Source organism: Nicotiana sylvestris, chromosome 3 (genome assembly GCF_000393655.2).
Source record: "Nicotiana sylvestris chromosome 3, ASM39365v2, whole genome shotgun sequence".
In the NCBI taxonomy this organism is placed as follows: Eukaryota; Viridiplantae; Streptophyta; class Magnoliopsida; order Solanales; family Solanaceae; genus Nicotiana; species Nicotiana sylvestris.
Genome location: NC_091059.1, coordinates 110243790 through 110259094, shown reverse-complemented (window position 1 = coordinate 110259094; position 15305 = coordinate 110243790). Strand labels below are relative to the sequence as shown.

Here is a 15305-nt window from a genome sequence, read left to right as displayed (position 1 = left end):
GCAAACCCGAAATTAAGGAAGATAAAGAACACCAAATTTTAACGTGGAAAACCCTTCAAATCGAAGGTAAAAACCACGGGATCATAAAGATCCAAAAAGCTCCACTATAACAATAAGAGGGTTATAAAAGTTCTCCAAATTGGCTACACAAGTGCCAAACACGGAGCAACAATAGCAACAACTAATCAATTGAAGAAAGAGTATAATTCACAAAAATGAAGCTGCTGTTCGAGGCTCGAAATCAGATGTTATGAGCATCAAATCTGATCTCTACCGTTCAAATCAAAGACCAAGATGTTATTCAGTCAAAATTTCAGCCCGATCCAAAAGTTAACGAATCGGAAAACGTGATTTGAATGTTGGCTGGTCGGAATAAAATCTACAGCAAAACAAATATTTTTTCTTCTCTCTTCTCTCTTGATGAAAGCTCTCTCAAAAACCACTCTTATATGCTTAAGTCTTTCAAAGACTTGTATCAATGAGCATAGAATAATTCTCCAAGGTTGCCCTATTTATAGATCATGAGTGATGCTTTCTCTTAAAGCCAAAACCCTCTCAAAATAGGAATAAATCGAATTCAATTGCGAATAGGATTGGAAACCAAAAGAGAACAGGATTAGGCCATTGGGCTTTGGCTGGACAACATGGGCATGAGCCCAACAAGCCTTTGACTTTTTATGTTCAAATTTGTAATTTATAACTAAATAAAATATTTTTTGAATATGTAACATTTACTATTTTCAGTATATATATTCTGTAAAAAATAATACTATAAAATACGTGCAATGCACGTGTGGAGAGAAGTTACTATAAAAGTGGGAACTCCTAAACTGAAAAGTTAAATTACTTAAATATCCTAGTAAATAAAATAAATTTCCTACTCATAAAAGAAAAAGAAAAAAACTAACGTCGATTTTCTCATCAAGAGAAACCGACACAGCTGAGCAGTGAGCACATTATTTGATTTTGACATTGTATCGACGCATCCCTTCGGCAGTATTTATACTGAAGGCTTATCCCAACATCATTAACAATACTGCCAAAACACATGAGAAGGAAAGGTTCGCAAAAGTTGCACATCACTTTAAAAAAGTCCCCCTATACTCTTTATTATACCAGTAGTATTAAAATATATTCAACAAAAATACTACTTTCTTGCCTTAACATTGTCTTTTGCTAAGTAGTAATATGAATTCAGCATTATTATTAATTAGTTGTGTAAGTTTTAGTCGAGTTAGAGTTGAGTAGGTAATAAAAGATATACCACCATGTCTTATCTACATGAGCCTTGGAAATATTGTTGAATCATTATTTTATAATGCGAGACGTCAATATGAGACTTGCAGAATTCGGAGTTTAATATATTGACAAGAATATGATAGAAAAGTCACATTAGTTGCTTGCAACAATTTGAAGGGATTTTGACGGATTTCAAGGCTTGGTTGTTGTTTTCCGTTGTGCGTCTTAGCATTGTGTAGCAGTTTGGTATCAAAGAAGAGGAGTGTAACATTACCGAAATTCCTCATTATATAATAAGAACTGGAACACTGATTACAACCTTGAGATATCACTTGCAACACTCAAACTACTATAATGAAACTAAGTAACTAAGAATAGAGATAAGAATGAGGATGAGAAGCAGAACTCAGAGAAAGGAGATGAGAAGCAGAGTCTTGAGCCGAAGCTTCAACATAATTCTTATGCCTTTCGCTGCCCCACTTTGTGCTATTTATTAATCTCCCCATCTCACGTGCTCCACAGGGGTAAACTTGTCCAATAGGTTCATAACAATATCTCGTCCTCAAAAAGAACCTTGTCCTCAAAGTTCAAGTAGAGCAACATTGAAATCTTAGCATCGACCCTTGTGTCTGATCTCTTTTGCTTGGAATTGAATTCTAAATTCAGAAGTCCACCTGGGTCAAACGGAAATCGAGGCGAATCCACAGTAATCCTCGACATATTTTTGTCTAGATTAGCACAATGAAGTTGGTTGTGTACTTGCACCTCTTGATGCAGGGATGAATTACTTGTGTTCCAACCAATTGATTGTGACTTTGCCATATCTCCAACAGTGGTCACATCTTGTTGGCCTGAAGACCTCCCTATGTTAGTCTTCTCTTGAAGCTGCAGAATAATATTGTTGCCCTTAGATCTTGCTAATACATAACACTTAGTCACCTTAAAGTCCTTAGCACCTGTACTCCTTACACTTTGCAGCATACTAGCCTTGCCAAGCCACTTCTCAACCATATTCATATTCTCCAGTTTAAATCCAAAAGTAGCGAATGCACGTCTTGAATAGGGTGTACTGATACTATAATCCCTTCTTCCTAACATTCCATTGCTTTTAGCAGACAATGCTAATAGCAGAACAATGAGTCTTTTTCTCCAAGGCAATACAGTAGCCCTTGTTGCCAACTCCGTCGATTGTGATGAGATATCTATCTGCTGGCCAGGATCCCACACTCTAGTCATAAAAGCAGAATATGCACATAAGCAAAACTTGCCAGTAGATCGCAGCAATAGTTGTGTCTCCAAGGTCTCTGTATGACCATTTAGATTCATGGTCTTGCGATTGATTCCTGGATCCCATATGCATATAACCAGTACATTTCCACCAAGAGAAACAATATACAGATTACCAACAAGAGCAAATGGAAAATGATGCAGCTTTAAAGCTCCACAAATATCTAAGGCAATCCCTGGGAGGTTAGAGGTGTTTCTACTGCCACAGTTAATTACACCAGAACAAATTACAACAGAGAAGCACCATGTATCACTCAAAATACTTTGAGTTAAGACTCTTATCTTTAGAAAATGAAGGGCACAATCCAATTTCTCACAGACAAGAGCTATGTCAGCATATGGATTCCAGGTTTGTTGTTCATGTAACATTGTGTAGTCCCATGAATGATTCCCATTATGTTTCTTCTTTTTCATTCCAGCTGCAACAACCCACGTAGAATCATAAATTCTTGGAGGATAACGTCACCCTCCTTAACACTGGACCAAACAGTACGTCGCAGTGCGAAGACCATTGGATGAGTATTGCTGCACATCAGTAACACCCCATTGTTGAACCAGCTTGTCTATGCCCATCCCAATACTTCCATGGAATATAGCTTGAATGATGTAGGCAGATACTATTGCAACAAATTTAATAAAAAATACAAGTGATCCTGTTAATAATGTTCCTCTTAATCTCATTAGCATGTTCCATAATGTTGACGACATAAGCATATTAGACGTCAAACTGTCCAACGTATCACGACATATATATTTCCTTGTACCTCCAAGGTGTGTGGTAAGAAACCTTGAATCGGGATCAAAGGGAAAGTCCAATCCAAATTGATCAGTTGGAAATCGACACAAGGATTTAGCACGATAACGTTCACTTAAGTAATCAAATATATCCCTGCCAATAGGTTGGTCGTGACCGGAAGCGGTAAGCAAACATTGCAGTGCTAGTGGATCATCAAATATGATAAAGTGACTGGAAGCATAGTTAACTGCAGAAACTGGTTGAAACATTTCATCAGACACCTGGGTTTCAGGATTTACTGAATTGCTCCTCATGGAATTTGCAACTTTCATGTCAATTTCCCTATCCGGTATTTTAACGAACACCTTGCAGGCACAACTTCTTGAATTGTCCTCCACGGAATTGTGCACAGTGTTGGAGAGTCCTTTATCCAAATCAGAATCAATCTCTGGTTCTGCAATAACAAGAGGTTCTGAGAATTCCTCTGGTTCGTACTTGTCGTGCAAAGACACAGCCAAGTCCGAGTGCTGTGGAGTGTCAGGGATCGTCTTGGAGGAAGCAGGCATCATGTTCTCTATGTTGTCGAGGTTTCTGAGCATATGGGAGTTATTGTCCATCATTACCATTAGTAAATCCTTGATGACGTTGAGGTGATAGTGGATAATGGTAGAAGAGTAGAGCTCCATGGAGTACGAATCAATGAAAACACCAATGTAACATTACCGAAATTCCTCACTATATTATATAAGAACTGGAACACTGATTACAACCTTGAGATATCACTTGGAACACTCAAACTACCGTAATGAAACTAAGTAACTAAGAATAGAGATAAAAATGGGGACTCAGAGAAAGGAGATGAGAAGTAGAGTTGAGCCGAAGCTTCAACATAATTTTTATGCCTTTCGCTGTCCCACTTTGTGCTATTTATTAATCTCCCCATCTCACGTGCTCCACAGGGGTAAACTTGTCCAATAGGTTCATAACAAGGAGTAGAAGATACGTACACTTTGGTCCACAGAAGCAGAGATCTTATATTATGGGCAAAGAAATTTAGAAAGAATCAAGCTAAGTGATGAATCAAGGAGAGTTTTTGGCAAAAATCATCCTTAAACTATGGCTCAAACCAAAGGTACATCCTTGTCTTATCCTAATAAACAAAAACCATCCTTATACTATTTAAAAAGTTGCAAGAATTATCCTTTCGTTAAATTTTATCACAAAAACTAACAGCATCATCAAAAGACCATGTCCATCACGTGCCTTTTCCCCTCAATTTTCCAATATTGTCCCTCCTACCCAATCGACTTTTCCAAGAACGTGCTGACCATCTTCTTTTTCCTTCTTAATTTTTGTTTCCTCCCGTTCTTCTTCTTCTTCTTCTTCAATAAAGTTAGTAGGATGAACTAGCTGCTGCTTATTTCTTCTTTAAAGTTGCTGCTATTTAATGAAAAAAAATGGCCTACACTAAAATAACTTCTCCTTAAGTTGTCTTCTTATAACAAGCAGATGATAACAAGAGATTGGCATGACCTTGAGGTGGAAGTGCATTATGATTATGTAAAATCTTATATTTGTGCCGATCTTTGATGAGGGTGCCGATTCTCTTTCTGTCAGTTTTATTAGTCTACCTATAAATGAGAAAAACTAAAAGGTTCTAGCTCTAAATCAAGAACCTGAAAGTCTGAAACTAGATTAGTTCTCTTCCATTTGTCGGAGTGAGTGGTTTTACAATAGTTGAGCTAAACCGAAGTTGGAGTCACATTTTAAAAACAAACCTTGTATCATCACCTCAAATTAAAGATAGAATATCAAAATCTACCGTACGTGCAGTGAAATACATGCTGCTGCTTAGAAAGTCAAAACTCTTCTACTATTTTAAAGGCTTTGCACTTTCCTCTCCAAAAGGAAGTTAGCAAGAAATAGTATAGCATGAGATCAGAGAGTCCTAACTATCATACCATAGTTGGGTGTGAATTTCATATGGAAAGAAACTTCTAGTTTTGAAGTCTTAGTCCTTTTTGGCAAAGGTGGAAGACGATTGGGTAGGAGGGACAATATTGAAAAATTGAGGGGAAAAGGCACGTGATGGACATGGTCTTTTGATGATGCTGTTAGTTTTTGTGATAAAATTTAACGGAAGGATGATTCTTGCAACTTTTTAAATAGTATAAGGATGATTTTTGTTTACTAGAATAAGACAAGGATGTACCCTTGCTTTGAGCCATAATTTAAGGATGATTTCTGCCAAAAACTCAATCAAGGACAAAGTGGCAATCACGTATTTTTGCAAGTTCACTTATTATTTATTTCTATCTTTATGTTTTTGATGAAACACAATCGATATAATGTAGGTTAGATCACTTATTTTATGATGATATTAAAATACATGTTTGTTGTCTTTAAGAACGGATTAGTTAATGTTAAAATTAACCTTATTATTCCATTCGTAGATTAAAACTCATAAATTGATATATAGTATAGTTACATGTGTAAGAGCACGTGTAAGTTTACTTTAGAGTTAGGATATTTTATTTGGAAGGATCTTGTGCCTGTGCTTGAAATTTGTTGTATCACGAGACTATATAATGTATTTATATTTAGATATTATTTAAAAATTGACAGACCTTTTTGTGAATTTGTTGTCTCTTACTAAAGGCATAATCTACAAATATATTGCATTATGCTTCAGCTATGTGTTACGTAAAAGACACTAGAAATATTCAAAATGAGGTGTGTTTTGCCTTATCTTAAAAAACCTATGTTAGACTTACGGTCTAAATAATTATTTAAGAAGAATTTGAAATATTAAACTTTATTTAAATGTTGTATTTCTTGGTGTGATATTGGCTTTTTTCTCTTTGCAAGAATTTGAACGGACTTTCAAACTTAAGTATTAGATTGGAACAAGCACAAATATCTAAATAAGTTTTGATGTTTCATCTTCGAAGTTAAGACGATATCCAAAAATTGAAACTCGACAAACAAGTCATCATACGAAAATTCATATTTCATTCATGTAAACTTGTATTTTATTCTTCCATAAATAATTATTTATTCAGATTTTTGTTTTAAGTTTAATATTATTTTACAAAAATGTATACTTCACGATTCGGCATACACGTGCGCACGTGTCGAGAAACTAGTATATATATATATATATATCTACTACATAGTTGAACTTATTTGTTTACCGTGAAAATAGTAATAACAATTAAATTTATTTATGGGACTCTAAAAATACGTGATCTATTTTTATGCTAGTTTGTTAAGCAGTTGATGCTATGTGTGAAGTTTAGAAACGAGATAAGAGCAAGGAGCAAAGTGATAATCAAACCGATAGGCCAATTATCGGGGCCTCGAGCTTGTCGATTCGGGAGCTCGACTGTGAGCTATCGAAGGCAGTCGAAGGGTGTCTAACAGTTATACTAAAATTAAAGGAGGCTCTTTATGGTCAATGATGAGCAATAAGTGATGAACAAATATGACGATAATAAATAAAAGCAATAATATCAAGAGAGTATGTTAGAGAGCAAAGAGAATGTTTCTTGTATATTTCGTGTAAAGAAGCTGAAGCAACAACCGGTTACAAAGTGATAAGGATCTCCTTTATATATGAGGAGAATCCCAACATAGTACAAAATATATTAATTACAAAGATAAAGGGATGAGACAGCTATATGACACCCTGATTCAGGGCTAGGGTACCACTAAGCTCTGTCAATTCTAGCCGTGTACCTTCAGAACTCCCCATTTCTATCACAGTGTGGTCAACATTGTCCTTAGGTCGAGTATCAACGAACCTCGAGGGAGGAAACTCAATCATAGCCTCATATCCTCGAGCCTTCGAGATGACTATCTGGGGCGTCCCGATGATGAGGAATTGGACCCTCCGATTTCACCGTATACAGATAGTCCCCGCGTTTCTTAGAGAGGAGCGACAAGAAATGATTTTGACATCCGCCTCTTCGGGCTCCCTATGATGGCATCATACTGATGGTATCAACTTGTGACGTAAGCCTTTCCGATAATCGAGACATCTCATGGACTTGTCTTTTCAGCGTCATTTAATGCGCTGCCGATTCCCATTCTTCAGAACGATAGTACTACCGTCGACTCAGTTTCCAATAACGCATTGTTGCGCCTGTTGATCCGTCTTTCAAAGGCATTGATGGCATTGTTGGCCACATTATCATCCCTTGTAAATGGGGGCTTTTCAATACTATCTTTTTTTCCAAGTGCTTTTCAACATCTTTCCATCCCTTTCTTCTCATTATCCTTATCCATTACTACCTGCCATGTTTGGGGTCTCTGGCCTTAAGGTCTTATGGCGGCATTCTTATCTGCCACGCCATGGCCTTTTGCCTGGGCTTTTCGGTGCCGAACGAGACTATACTGTCTCGTCGCTATTGTTGTTATTGTTACGGTTATCACTGTTGTCGTCGTTGGATCGAGATGATGAGATAAAGGGGTCGGCCTGTTTCGACTTAGGAGGACGTTTGGACTCTACACCGCTGCTCGAGAGAGTGTTCGGACTATACACCGCTGCTCATTCTTCTACCCTGGCCTGGTGTGGCACTTCATCCCTCGAGTTTTTTTTTCCAAGGGATAAAATGGTACAGCCGGCCGTTAAACTTGCAAGGTACAATGTCCCGGAAGGTGGACTCGGAGCGGCCGTGCGAGTAGGGTTGAGGCCCGCCGAATCTTCAACCTTTGGCTTCGGCGGGCTATGTCTTTTTTTTCTACCCCTTCTGCATCACTTTCTTCTTCTTTATCTTCGCCCTCGGAGATATTGCTCTGTGGTATTGAGATTGGAACCTAAAGGAGGTGGCGGTCAAAGATATCATCGTCGAGGATGCATGCTCGAGGAGACGGTGCTCGAAGATGCTGCTGTCGGGGATGCACCTTCAAGAGTAGGTTAGGCTCTGGGCTTTTACCATATGTGTACCCTTTCGCTTCTTCGTTTCTGTGTAAGATCCCCTCCTGGGCTTTTGTAATCATATGTAAGGACCCATCGCGGGTTGTCGTAATCAAATGTTCATGAATATAAAGATGTTTCCTCAACTTTTGTCTTTGATGCTTGCTATATTCTTTTACATTTATGGAGACTCTGAATGCATGAATCTGTCGGCTATTGCCAATACCGAGCCCAGATGCGAGAGTTTTTCCTAACCTTTGATTGACTAATATGACCTTCCACGAAACCCTTTACCGTCCCTTGGATCGAGCCTAGATTGGACCGATAAGCTCGGGTCATTCGGCCCTTTACTTCGAGTCGAATGGAAGTAACACTTCGAGCCCTGAAATCGTGATTTATCACTTGGGCTTCGCGGTAACTTTTGAGGAGAAATTTGCTCGGAGGTTCGTGGACATGGACTGCCTTTTGAACTTTCGAGGGCAATCCCCGAGTGGAGGTTCGTTCAAATCCGTGCCACCTGGAAACTTGCTTTGAACTTAGTGCAGATACCTTAGGGCGCTGTAGATAGATCCTGGAAAAGTGTTTATCTGAGCTTAGATGATGCCCCGGGGCCTAACCCTTTTCTGATGGAGGTCCTCGAGGTCGGGTACCACCTCGGGACTGGCGATGACGTTATTGGCTTCTTAGAGCCTAACTTCTTTTTGAGGGAGGTCTTCGAGGTCAGGTACCACCTCGAGACTGGCGAAGGTGTTATTGGCTTCCTGGAGCCTAACTCCTTTCCGAGGGAGGTCTTCGAGGTCGGGTACCACCTCGAGACTGGAGAAGGTGTTATTGGCTTCCTAGAGCCCAACCTTTTTCTGATGGAGGTCCTTGAGGTCGGGTATCACCTCGATACTGGCGAAGGTATTATTGGCTTCCTGGAGCCTAACCTTTTTCTAATGGAGGTCGTCGAGGTCGGGTACCACCTCGGGACTGGTGAAGGTGTTGTTGGCTCCCTAGAGCCTAACCTTTTTCTGATGGAGGTCCTCGAGGTCGGGTACCACCTCGGGACTGGCGATGATGCTTTGCCTTTTTGGAGATCCCACCATTTTAAGCAGTTGCACTTCTCTTTCTGCGTCAAACCTTTCATTATTTTAGTACTAACGTACTTGCACAGATTCTTGCTTTAGTTCTCCAATTTTGCCATAGCCATGACTGCTGCATCGGGGTTTGCCCGGCAGAGAGGGGAGAGATCCGTCTTTGGCATTCAGGACCAACAAGAGTATGCCTTATGGATTGCTTCTTCAATAGAAGAATAACATCTTGGATTTGTGAGAAAAGACTGCGGATGGGGGAAAATGTAGTGTTACAGACGTTTTCCCCGGATGAAGGCATCACGGATCGTGTCGATGGATTTTTGAATGCGTACACGTATCCCTTCACACTAGGCCCCCTTGATAAGGTCGTGCTTAATTTTTGTTTAAAGTATCGGGTTACCTTGGCGCAGATCCATCCGTCGTTTTTGCGAACAGTGTTGATGATGAGATTTTTCGCGGAGAAGGCGGGGCTGGAATTTATGCTTAGTCATCTGGTTAGGCTGTACCGGCCCTTTCACCATCGAGGTCTGCTAACCTTGCTATGTCAATCGACCACGCCCTTCGTTGTGGACGATGAGGAAGATGGAGACCGAGAGTGGATGAGTCGCTTTGTCCGAGTGTGGACCGTTGACATTATCCCCATGGAGATTTTGTCATTCCCTGAGGAATGGAACTATACACGTAAGTGGTGTGTTTTGTGCCTTCTCAATTTTTCCTATGGCAAAAACTGTTTCATAACTGTGCCCTCTTTTCTTTTTCTGAAGCGGTTTCATGGGCACCGGGCAATATTCCTGATTTGCTGGATTAGGTTCGGAAGTTGGCAACCTACTCGACCTGTGATGAGCGCAAGTGGCGAGCCTTGTCCCGAGGTAGATGGAAAGCAAAACATCATGGTGTGTGCTGTGCTATTTTTTCCTTTCCCTTGCTTCATATGGAGAAGCATTTTCCTTTATGCGTATTAATCTTGCTGTTTTAGGTATTGGAGAGTCTTTCGAGGCGAGGCCGCGCTCCTCTGGAGAGGGGGAAGGGCTGCCAGCTCCCGGGCTAAAGAACGACAACAATAAGCGATAGATGCTTTTACAGGGCGATGGCGTTCAAAGCAAGGCAAAACGGGATCGGGGCTTTGGGGCAAAAGCATCGTTCGAGACTGTCGCGTCTGTAGCTCCCGGCTCTAGAAAGATGGTTTCCCTGTTGTCATCGCCCTTTTTTTCCGTCGAAGTAGTTCGAGGTGTACTAGAATATCGGGGTCGCATACACCGAGCGACCGTGCCTCGATCGGAGTCGATCCTTTCAGAGCTGGGGGGACTAGGTTGGCAGATATGCACTCGTCCCTCGAGGAAGACCAGTGGCTCCACTTCGTGGTGAATTTTGGCACAGGCCTTTCGAGCTTCACACATTTCCTTCCTTATCGGGTTCTCTTTTGCAGGCCTTCGACAAGCTTAAGTCCGGGGTGCTTCATTATGAAGCCAGGCTATGGAAAGCTCTGGATGAGGAGAGATCCTTTAGGCTCCTTTGCGATGAAAAGGAAGTCGAGTTTGTACACTTGCGATATGAGGTGGGTCAGAGTTTGAATTACGAGAACCACTTGAAGGAGCAGGTAATTGTTTGTCCCGGGTAAGCGTGCATTCTGCCCTCTGGCTTCTGAGGCTAATGCTTCGTTTATTTCAGTTGCAAAAAAATTTGGAGGCCTTGGAGTGTCTACGAGATGAAGTTGGCCGGGCCAGGCGTGAGCATGAAGAGCTAAAAGCTCGGGCGGAGGCTTAGGCTTTAGAGGGGAAGGATGCTCTGGCTAAAGTTCTCGCTTTTGAGGCTCAACTTAGCTTAGCTCATGATAACGCTTTGGTTCAGACAGAAATGATTACGAAGCTCAAGTCTGAGCTTTCGAAAATCAGTGCTGAGATCGTTGATGCCTGGGCTGAAGCTGTAGTGCGCCAAACTAGGGCTGACCAGGAGATGGCGATCTTATTCAAAGGATGATGCCGATGCTCAAGCTGATCTGAGAAGGTTCTCGATCGCGAAGAGAGGGTTGCAGAATATGCTCGTTGCAAGTCTTGGAGAAAGACCCTCGAGGAAATCTGTGCTAGGGGTTTCGCCCTCTCGAAAGAGTAGCGCGAGCGAATGCGGACGACCGTGATGCTCGATTACGTTTGCCCGATGCTGAAAAAAGAGAAGATGAGGCCGGTAGGCCCGGCCATAACCCCTAGGGGGCGTAGATTTTGCCATTTGTATGTAGCATTTTCAAAGCATGTTTGTAGATGGAGATTGCGTTTTCTTCGCATATGTGTATAAAAGAAAACCTTGCAGCTTTATTTCTTTTATATCCCTTTCTATCTTGAATTTGGTGAGGTGAACTGGTCTTTGAATTGGTATGAATCCTTAGAGTCGTAACATGGCCCTGGGGCTCATTAGGCTAGCCCGTAGGTTCTTACGCGCTTGGTCGATGTGACCTTTTAAGTGGGTTGGCAACAATGGCTCTTACGCCTTGGGCCGATACGGCCTTTTAGTGTGGGCTGACGACAATGGCTTTTACGCCTTGGGCCGATGCGACCTTTTAGTGTGGGATGGTGACAATGGCTCTTACGCCTTGCTCTTAGGCATATTTAGTTAACTATTTTGGGTTCAGTCTCCGAATCGGGTTACGACTTGAGCTCGTTCGACCCTCAAGTTTTGTATTTGTGCGGGTTGGCGATAGTGGATCTTATGCCTTGGGTCGAAGCGACCTTTTATATATGTGGCCCTGAGGCTCATTAAGCTGGCGACAATGGCTCTTACACTTTGGGTCGAAGCGACCTTTTGTGTAGGCTTTATTTTTCCCTCGATAAGGATTTTTTGAAATAGTGTTTGCCCGACTCTTCGACGGCTTAATAAAAAATCTCGATTGCGAATTGTTATATGGCGATGATCGAGCACCTCGAGAGGTTTGGCTCGGAGGCTGAGTATCTCGAAGCCGATGTTTAGGATCTAACATGGTCGAAACTCTTTCTCCTGTATCGAGGGTAGCCTATTTAACCAGTTCTTTTCGAAGTAGATTCGAAGTAATTGAAGGCCTGTGATTTTGTAGCAACGGTCGGGCATCCCCGAGTTGCGTTAGTTTGGCTAGTATAGCCCTATGACCGGAGTCATTTGTGTTTGGTCAGAGCCTTTGAGTCCCGAGTGAGATAGTTTCGGCATCTATATCGAGGTTATGCCTTTTTAGGGGTCTTACAAGTTCGATATATTGCCAAAACCTTGAGATCGGGTTAATGCCTTTAGTAAGGTCTTACAAGTTTTTCATGCCTTTGAGGTCTTACAGTTTTGGATACTTGGTACAAGTATTGTTCATGCCTTACTTGATGTCTTACAGATATTGTCACTTGGTACAAGTGTGGTTCATGCCTTGCTTGAGGTCTTACAGATATAGTTGTTGCCTTATGTAGATCTTACGAGACCGAGTTTGCCCACTCAGTGTCTTATGGCCTCGAGTTTTTTAACGAATAGCGATTGGTGACAGTCCCCCAGTCATCGAGGGTTTCTTCGCTCGGAAGTCGTTACTTGTAAACTTTGTATTGCCTCATTGAGGGCTTATGATTACGGAGATACCAACCCTGAGGTCGTGCATTTTTTGAGATTTTGACACCAGTCCCCGAGTATTCGGGGCACTTTCGGCCTTGGAGACATTTTGTGATTTTCATGCTGCCTCATTGAGGGCTTACGAGCTTAGAGTCCCGACCCGGAGGTCGTTCAGGTGTTGAATTGTTGATGCCAGTCCCCGAGTGTTTGGGATGTTTTCGACAGAGTTTGCGGAGGTGCCAAACTTCTTTTAGAGTGTGAGATGCTTTGATAAAATATATTCTTTGATTATTTGGTACAAGTGTACATGTTTTCGCCATCGGGGGCCCGGCTATACGGACACGATTCGTTCGACCGTTTGGCCCGGTACATCATTCTCCTATTAAGACCCCAATTGGCATTTCTTAGCTTTTCTAAGTGGATGACCTTCCGGGAGATGCCCCCCATTGGTCGAGGTTGATTGCAAAAGAAGCCTTGAATACTTGTTGGATCTTCCTTAGGTAGCATATAGATGTTGTCTTGCTAAAAACCTTGCCGGTAAAACCCTTCTCGGGATGAAACCCAGTCGAAGGAAAAGAGTGCAATGCATGCTTTTGAAACCTAAGGCCTTCGGGATGGGAAGAGCTTCAGTTGTTTCGACCGGATACCTGCATTCCGGTTAGTATAAAATGCAACTGAAAAAGGGAGACAGTCATACCTTAGTGCAAATGGCACTTCAGATCTCGGAGCAACTCAAATCATTTATTATGAGGACTCGGTACGGTCCTTCATTTCGCTAAGTCGGGCATAGCTTGTCGTCGCTATTTTATCATTTTCTTATCCTTTGGCTCCTTCGGTGGTGGAGGTATTGGCGCTGGTGCTACATCATGCACCGCGAACGTCTCCTTTGTCATATGCTTCTCCCCGTAGACGGTTTTTATCCCATCCTTTGTCGGGAATTTCATCACTTGATGGAGGGTGGAGGTTACTACTCTCATGCAGTGTATCCACGGTCTTCCGAGCAAGGTGTTGTATCTCATATCTCCATCGATGACATAGAATTTGGCATTCTGGTTTGTGCCGGCCACGTTGACTGGGAGGGCGATTTCTCCTTTCGTTGTTTCACTTGCCATGTTGAATCCATTGAGTGGCGGGCACGATTTGGTCAAGCAGTCTGAGCTGATCTACCACCCTCGACATGATAATGTCGGCCGGGATACCTGGATCTACAAGTACACGTCTTATGAAAAGAATTTACTAGGAAAGAGATTACCAGTGCGTCATTGTGGGGTTGAGATAAGGTCTCGGTGTCCTCTTTGCTGAATGTGAGGGAATCCTCGGGTATATACCCTCGGGTTTGCTTGTCTCTGGTGATGGATATTTTATCTTTCTCATCACGGGTTCCTGTGGGGCATCGATGCCTCCCAAAATCATATGGATGACATGTTGTGGCTCATTTGTTTCGTTCTTCTTGGCTGCCTCTCTTTCTCGGAACTGATTTTTGGCTTGGTCGCTGAGGAATTCCTGGAGGTGACCTTGGTTAAGTAGTCGGGCTACCTCTTCTCGGAGTTGGTGGCAATCCTCGGTCCTGTGGCCGTGTGTGTTGTGAAATTTACACAATAAGTTATGATTTCTTTGCGAGGGATCTGATTGCATAGGCCTGGGCCATCTGGCATCTCTGATTTTACTGATGGCGAACATGATGTCTGCGACATCGGCGTTGAAGTTGTACTCTGATAAGCGAGTTGCCTCCGTTGTCCCCCCCCCCCGTTCCTATTGAACCCAGCTCTGTTGACGAGTCCTCGAGGATTCTGTCCTCGGTTTATCCTTCGATCATTGTGAAGTGGGTTGCGCCTCGGGGCGTTCCTTCTATCTTCGGTGTACAGCTGATATCTTTCTTTGCTTGCCTTTGGCTCCTTCGCCAAAAGCCTGCTTGGGTATACTGAGCCCGAGGGGGCTCCTAGCTGGTCGTCTTCGAGCCTGATCTTCGATTGGTATCGGTTGTAGACGTCAGACCAGCTCACAGCGGGATACTCGACCAAATTTTATTTCAGCTGCTTCGAAGCCATCGAGCTTTGTTCATTCAGCCCCTGAGTGAAGACCTGCACTTCCCATTCGTCGGAGACTGGCAGTAGTTCCATTCGTTCCGTTTGAAATCGAGACATGAACTCTCGCAGCATTTCGTTCTCCCTCTACTAGATCTTGAATACATCAGATTTCCTTGTTGCTACTTTGATGGTGCCGGCATGTGCCCTTATGAAGGAGTCTGCCAGCATGGCAAATGAGTTTATGGAGTTAGGATCTAGGTTGTGATACCACATCATGGCCCCATTCGAGAGTGTTTCCCCTAACTTCTTTAGCAAGATGGACTCGATCTCGCCGTCCTTTATGTCGTTGCCCTTCACTGTGCAAGTGTAAGCAGTAACATGCTCATTGGGGTCTAAGGTCTCGTTGTATTTTAGGAGTTCTGGCATTCTAAACTTCTTTGGATGGGTTTCGGGGCCGCTTCCTCTGGGAACGA

At 42.3% G+C, this 15305-nt stretch overlaps 1 protein-coding gene across 1 annotated transcript; it reads right to left on the bottom strand.

Annotated features, from left to right (window-relative positions):
- Positions 1–13605: 13605 nt before the first annotated feature.
- On the bottom strand, positions 13606–13917 carry LOC138887826 (uncharacterized). The gene has a single exon (XM_070169614.1). The coding sequence runs from the start codon at positions 13915–13917 to the stop codon at positions 13606–13608; it is 312 nt and encodes a 103-aa protein (XP_070025715.1).
- Between the last annotated feature and the right edge of the window lie 1388 nt (positions 13918–15305).